The following is a 7052-nucleotide window of genomic DNA, read 5'->3' as shown; positions in this document are numbered from 1 at the left end:
AAACAGATGCTGCTCTCTCTGGATGTTGGGACCTGCTGCTCCGACCCGGTGACCCTGCACAGCACTCATGCTGCGGACACTTATGTTTATCCAGGCAAACACACACTTTGTGCGCACACACACCACAGGGCATCGGCTCCTCACCGTCCCCTCACACTCACTCCATCCTAAATGTTATCTGCCACAGTGTTTCCCTCTGTGAGGGACATGATGAAATCCAAGATTGTCAAAACATTTTTTATTTGAATAAAAGCTCAAAGCACAGCGTACATTTATGGTAAAATACATCATTTGATACTGGAGAAATATCTATAAAGGATCCATTTTCAATAAACATTAACAACTGTTTACAAAAGCATTTCTGATAAGGCCTTCAAAACAATACTGATAAATAATGTGAAATATGAAATCAACTTATACACTCTTTACATACGGAAAAACCTCATGGCATGTTCCCGTCTCTTTTGGATAAACACTAATTTTCAGCATGTTTGAGAAGGCAAATATACAAATGAAAGATATAAACATGGATAAAATGATTTCAGCATTACGTTTTTGGCACTGCAAGCCAGACACGTTCATGTTGATCAGGTATCGCTGCTTGTCAAAAACAAGAACACACACAAACAGAGAGCTATCACTTGGTTGAAGGGGTTCATGCAGCAAAGAAGCCAGATGGAAATAACCTGAGTCATACAGCACGTTTAATAACTGGGATTAATATCCATGTTCAGTCTGCACACTCATTTGATAAATTACACTCCAAATGAAAGTCAATAAATATCTATACTTGGCAGTGCTCATTATAATATGTATTTGGTACAAAATCAATAAATAAATTCCCTTTTTCCTCAATGTGTTGGTATTATTGGCATTATTTTGTATCGTTATCTCAAATGTATTTTCTGACAAATCGTCACTGGAATTTGAATTCTCCAATCCTTTACAGACAGCCCGACTCATGCAACGCATATTTTTGCGAATGATATTCATGATATGCACAGGGGGAAATGGCGGTGTAGGAATACTAAATCATCTTTCAATCGTAGCCTCATTTAAACCACTCATTATAATAAAACCAACCTCACTGTGATCACGTGTTCTGGGTCTATTTCTTCTGGTTAGAGACTATTTGTCCTAATGACGGTAAAGCTGCAGTCCCATGGTACACGGTAAAACGGCTGTGCAATGACGTGTTTCTATGGAGAGAATAGTGTCCAACTAGGCGGGAGCGCTACCGTCGACGTTGCGCACCACTTGTCACCAAGCGCTGCGTATAAAATTCTGATTATTTCTACTTTGACCTTGTTTGCCATTGAGCTTTAGGTGCACTAATTGATCAGATAACAGCTGTGTGTAGCGGCGCATGCCTTTACAACACATAGAACTTTCACCCGCACATTTAAATGTGTAGCTATTTAACCGTGCTCACATATCTGTATGTAGATTTATACTGTTACTACATGTTTATTTTGTTATTATTATCCTTGTGTGTATTCTCATGTGTACTTTGTGTTACTGTCTTATTATGTTGCTGCTTTAACACCTGCATTTCCCAATGGGGATCAATAAAGGTCCATCTTATCTTAAGCTAGCAGGGGAGGTAACCATTAGTAGGACCACAGCCAGGCTCTGCCCCCCCAACATCACGGTGCGATAAGAGCTAATCGTGCATCATGTGAAAGCAGCTTTAATCCTAATATTACAACATACACAGACAGACACAGTGTTCTTCCCACTTTGAGCCCTTTCCTCCTCTCAACGTGCACACAGCCAGCTGCAGAAACAAAGGCTTCTCTGGTGTGAGGAGCTCCAGCCATCAGCCTCCATCAGGACTCATGCTGTGTAGCTCATTTCTAATGCTTATGGTTTTGGAATGCAATCATCAGCTATCAACAAAGGCTTGAATGTGACTACACATTTTTGGTCATTAAGTGCTTTGATTTTACTATATTTTTCAAAGTTTGGCAAACATAACAAAAAAAGTGGGTTTCATTCCACTCCACAGTGCAATGAAGTATAAAATCAGCTTTCATATTTGAACCTTCGCGTTTTGATCCTCTAATAACACCCAGTCGTGATAGTATGTGGTTTTGGATCTGGAGAAAAGCTACTAGGACGCGCAGTTCTGTGTCTGTGCGCCTGACCTCTGCACTGTGAAGCTGTGATATGGATATGATGCAGGGAAATTGATTCCATGTTTGATCAATTCTACACTGGTTCCATATAGAGAGCTCCATATGCTAAATCCATATTTGACATTCAGTAAGCATGCATGAAAATGCTTAATCGTGATTATCATTATTATCCTGTGTCTTCAGTAAATGATTTGTGGTATAAATGCTGTCTTTATCCTAAATAACTGCATGAAAATAGTGATATTCAGAAGATACTAAATAACAATTTGCATAATTAGCAGATGAATAATGATAATAAGGAAGTTGAGGTTCTGGCACAGGTATGGATCCAGAACCTGTCCCTCCATCAGTCTGTGCTCCTCTACAGCAGCTCATTAGTCAGAAGTGTTCCCTTTTGTAGGTCCAGCATAAGCAGCGTCTGACTACACAGAGCTGCACACACTCACAGCAGCAGAACTGATGAGGTGTTCACGCCATGGTGTAGCCGTAGCTCCCACAATGCAGTGCTACGAGCAGCCGGTCTCTCAGGACCTCCTGGCTCGGGTACTCTGGGAGTTTCAGCATGTTGATACTGTGGGGAGGAGGAGGAGGAGGAGGAGGAGGAGGAGGAGGAGGAGGAGGAGGAGGAAAGGTGTTTCTTTAGTAGTGACAGAAGAAAGAGCTGCTCACTGTGACATGAGCTCTGACAGCAGAGACACACTGCCCTCTAGTGCAGGGCAACACCTGTCCCTCAGCTCAGGCTGCTGGGGGACAGGCCGGGGAGTGACTTCAAAATAAATGGGATTTCTAGCAAAAATACAATGTTACAATATACTTTAGAAGCACATGCAGTCACAAGTCCCTCAACACGAAGGGAAACGAGTCTTGAGTGAAACCATAGCCAATCTTCCAGTCCATCATCGTGGCCTCTAGTTTAAAATATGATATTTCTGTGTGGGAAATGTATTGCTTCCATTAAGACTACTTTTAAGAATTCAATCAGAAATCCTTTTTTGTAAATTGAACTGCTGCGGGACAAATAAAGAATTTTTGATTTCATTCTTCTTTTTTGTTCAGATTGTATTTCTGCTTTTTTAAACTGTAGTATGTGCTCATGCGTTTCAGTGTTGGTGTATCGGCTGCTGCCTGAATACGCTGAATGAAAGACAGCTTTTCCTATCAATACAATCTCTGAGCAGAGGACACATCGTTGATGTCTTGGTTTCTTCTCTTCTAAGGTCACATTGCTCTACCGTCTAAACATGATACACTTAAGTAATACATATCTTATTGATATATTGTTTATCTTGTTTTGCTTGTATTGCATTTGATATTGAGATAATCCAAAAGCAACCACGTTACATGACTTTTATATTGTACCTAGATTAAAACATATTTAAGTAATTTATTGAAACGGTAACCCTCCCTGCTTATAGAGACTGACCCTCTGTCTCCAGTCAACCATGCAGAGTGAACAGCACAGTGAGCACTTTGAAGGTCATGTACAGTGCTATGAACTTTGTTTGATCAGTCATCAAGAGGTTGGCCATATCTGAGACACATCAACCAGGAGAACATGACAAGAAAGGATAATAAGAAGGTCCGACAGGTCTGATTACAAGTGGAAAGAAGAAGGCTCACTGTAGAAACCATCAAACTAACAAAATGGTGAATTTAGTTTAATATTAGTAAGGTTTGTTTCAGTTTTGATTATTAGGTATTGGTCATTTTAAGGTATTTTTGGGCCACATGCCATTAGTGAGCAGGCAGAATAGAAAGTGGGAGACATGCTGTAAATGGTCCCAGGCCGGGATCGAACCCCGGCCGTCGGCTCTATCAAGTGGGCAATATGGTGACCCGGTAGCTGTCATTGTTTTTAATATTATAATTAATATAGAGACTTGCTATATTTTTTGTTGACCGCAAACTTTTTCCAGAGCTGTGATTATTTGTACAACATTTCTGTGCATGTTGTAATAAGTTGATCATTTCATTTTTTGTTTAAATTAGTTTTTCGCCACATCTTTGGACCTTAGTCTCTCCGAGAATATAGATTGTTTCCTGAGCACTGACAGAGAGCCTTACCAGGTGCTGGAGGTAGGCAGCAGGTTGGAGGTGAATGGCATTGCAGCGATGCTGAACTTCTGTAGCCCGCTGCCCCCCATCAGGAAGGCGAAGCCCCCGTGAGGAACCCTGGAGCTGGTGGAGAAGGACTCTCTGTTACCATATGATGAACATTCACACATTCTTCTTTGTCTACGACTTTATTGAAATCAGCACACGAACCTTCCAGTGACAAACTGAAGCAGCAGAACCCGCTCCTCCTGGGTCAGACTGTGCACCACCTCCCAGAACCACTGCAGGACACACACAGGAGCTCAATCAGAGGACAACATTATAACACCACACTTACACGGCTAAGTTAAACAATAGATTCTGATTGGTCAATTTGGATATTCCAGAGGTTGTTCATTTTCGCTAACAGAGCGTTGCTAAGGAGAATAGAGCGTTGCTAGGAAGGATCAGGGGACTATGTGCAGGCATATCAATCTGCAGAAAGAAGTCCGGTGAATGTAATGTCAGTAAGAAAAAGAGCGCTGGACGTCACATACATTAAGTCAGACAGGAAGTTAAGAATAAAGGGAACAGCAGGAGAAGACAGACAGGAAGTCAACACTAACAGGAACATGGTATGGGCTCAGTGCTGCCGTCATTTGAAGTTACATTGCTGTAGCCGCGGTTCCAGACGTTTGGAAGCAGTGGAAAGGAATATTCATCAATATTTCAGATTTTTATAAATCGTTTTTTATTCCCTGCGGGACAACTTTCTACTTTCCTAAAATAGCGTGTCTATAATAATTCATTACTAAAACAGACACATTATTTATATTATAAATTATAGCAACACATTTTGCCAGCATTGCAGAGAAGAAACATAGGGTGTCAGCAGCAGCATGTTACTGCTATCCCACCCACGTTGGTCAATCCTTCCATCACAATTCTCCTTTTTTGATGTAGTGTGGGTAGATGGCATCAGTGTGCAACTTAGCGTGAACGCCCAACCATACTCAAGATTCATCTTATCTTGGGATAAGTAAACATGATGCACGCAGCTGCACACTTTATCGTATCATATGTCCATAATCTTTTTGTTTTTTGTAGTAGATGTCTATAATAAAGTGTTCAACCATATTCAGTATTTTCCATATTGTGTTTTCTTTGGATACTCTATATTTGTTCTAGAGTTGACCATATACACTGGTTTTGTTTATCTGTCATTTGATCCTATTTGTACTTTATTTTCATTCATCCGTTCATTTGTTTGTCAAATGTTAAGTTTGACCGTTTAATTTACAATAATTTCTGCCACAATATTTAAATCATCCCCTGAACTAAAGACTTGTGTCAAACAAACATTTGAGTGACTTGGACGTTTGACAAATGTCATTAATATACAAAAGAAAGAGTTTGGATCCCAACACTGAACCTTGTGGCACTCCACGTCTAATCTTTATATATTCAGATGTATTACCAGCTAATTGTACATGTTCGTTCTGAAATCCGAAAGCCATATTGACTCTAATTCAGCATTTTACTCTTTTCAATAAAATAAATCTAATTTTTACAGATTTGTTAGGGGGCTCTATCTATTCGTAATCATTCATCATAATCATTCAAGAGTGAATGGCAATGCATGCAAGTCCATTTATTCCCCCCCCCCCCCCCTAGTATTTTCCCTGTAAACTTGGAACATTTAAACACATCACTGAACACGGAAACATTTGAACTAGGTTCAAAATATGAGGCACCTGTTGGGGTTATATCCAGGTTCTGAGGCATTTTAGAATTTGCTGTTTTAAAAGTGTTTTTAGTTACTGTAATTAACAGACTGCGATTTCTGTTGGTTTGACTTTTGTAACAAGAGGCAGGCAAGGGTAGTCTTTTTCCCCTACTCCCTAACTACTGCAATATATATATTTGTACAATGTATTTGTGTTATTAAAGCTGCTTCTTCACTACTTGAATATTTTCACTTGCTTTTATAATGCTGCAACTTATATTTTATCCATGGATCTTTTTCGATGTGTACATGATTTGTACATGACTTTACCTGCTTGCCTTTTTATTAATTATATTAGTCTACGCATGTTTTTTGCCTTTTCTCTGCCCTGTGTCTTTGCAGTTGGCAGTGCATGACATTAAGGATTTTGGGAGATGGCCCTGTGGACCATCTAAGCTAATTTACAGATGGCCCTGAGCCCAATAGAGATTGCCAGGAAAAATGGGCGCGGACGAAATTGCACGAAGGTTTTGAGGGGCCTCCCCCTAGAACATTTAGAGTTTTGCAGGTCTTACTGTAGATGCTGTCTGGTGCATTCTCTAGACTGAATTCTAAGATGAACCAGCACAATATTATATTGTACAATTTCAATTTTATTCTTCATTTCACTGGTTTGTTTGTTCTTGTTTGTGTTTGCTCCCTTGCATGCCCTGCATAGCTATAAGAAATACTTAAGTTGTTGGTCAAGACACTTTCCATCTGATGAAGGCACATGCCTTCCCAGATGTAAAAAAGTAGAAAACATTACATTCAGTTGTAACTGCCAAAACAAACATTATTTACACTATTATGGCCCCTGTTAAAAATGTTTGTAATGTTATCTACTGTAAGTTGGTCGAACGAATGCCTCCTCATCCGGAAGCTGACCGAGCAGACCCGAGCAGCAGTCGAGAGGAGCCGAGCGCATCCGCGAAGCATACAAAATGGCGACGTCAGAGTTCCCTTTAGCCGGCAAATCTAAATCTCTTCGGTCAAAATAATTTCCCTTTAGCACAATACCGCTTCAGTTGCGCCACTTATGTGACAGACAAGAAGAGTATGTGACAGACAAGAATAGTCAATTCTAATGTGTAACACTTAATGTGGAGAAAGAG

At 40.1% G+C, this 7052-nt stretch overlaps 1 protein-coding gene across 2 annotated transcripts in view; it reads right to left on the bottom strand.

Annotated features, from left to right (window-relative positions):
- Positions 1–223: 223 nt before the first annotated feature.
- The window catches only part of hace1 (HECT domain and ankyrin repeat containing E3 ubiquitin protein ligase 1), a 31915-nt gene continuing 25086 nt past the window's right edge, over positions 224–7052 (bottom strand). For both annotated transcript variants that reach the window (XM_079641102.1, XM_079641103.1), the window contains 3 exons: positions 4404–4474; positions 4203–4316; positions 224–2709 (listed from right to left, as the gene is read on the bottom strand). In XM_079641102.1, coding sequence (XP_079497228.1) covers positions 2607–2709; positions 4203–4316; positions 4404–4474 — 288 coding nt within the window. In that variant the 3' untranslated portion in view covers positions 224–2606. The remainder of the gene's footprint in view (positions 2710–4202; positions 4317–4403; positions 4475–7052) is intronic.

The sequence above is a fragment of the Notothenia rossii genome (assembly GCF_949606895.1).
Source record: "Notothenia rossii genome assembly, chromosome: 7".
Lineage (NCBI taxonomy): Eukaryota > Metazoa > Chordata > Actinopteri > Perciformes > Nototheniidae > Notothenia > Notothenia rossii.
The sequence above is the reverse complement of the archived record's forward strand: the minus strand, read 5'-3'. Positions and strand labels throughout refer to the sequence as shown.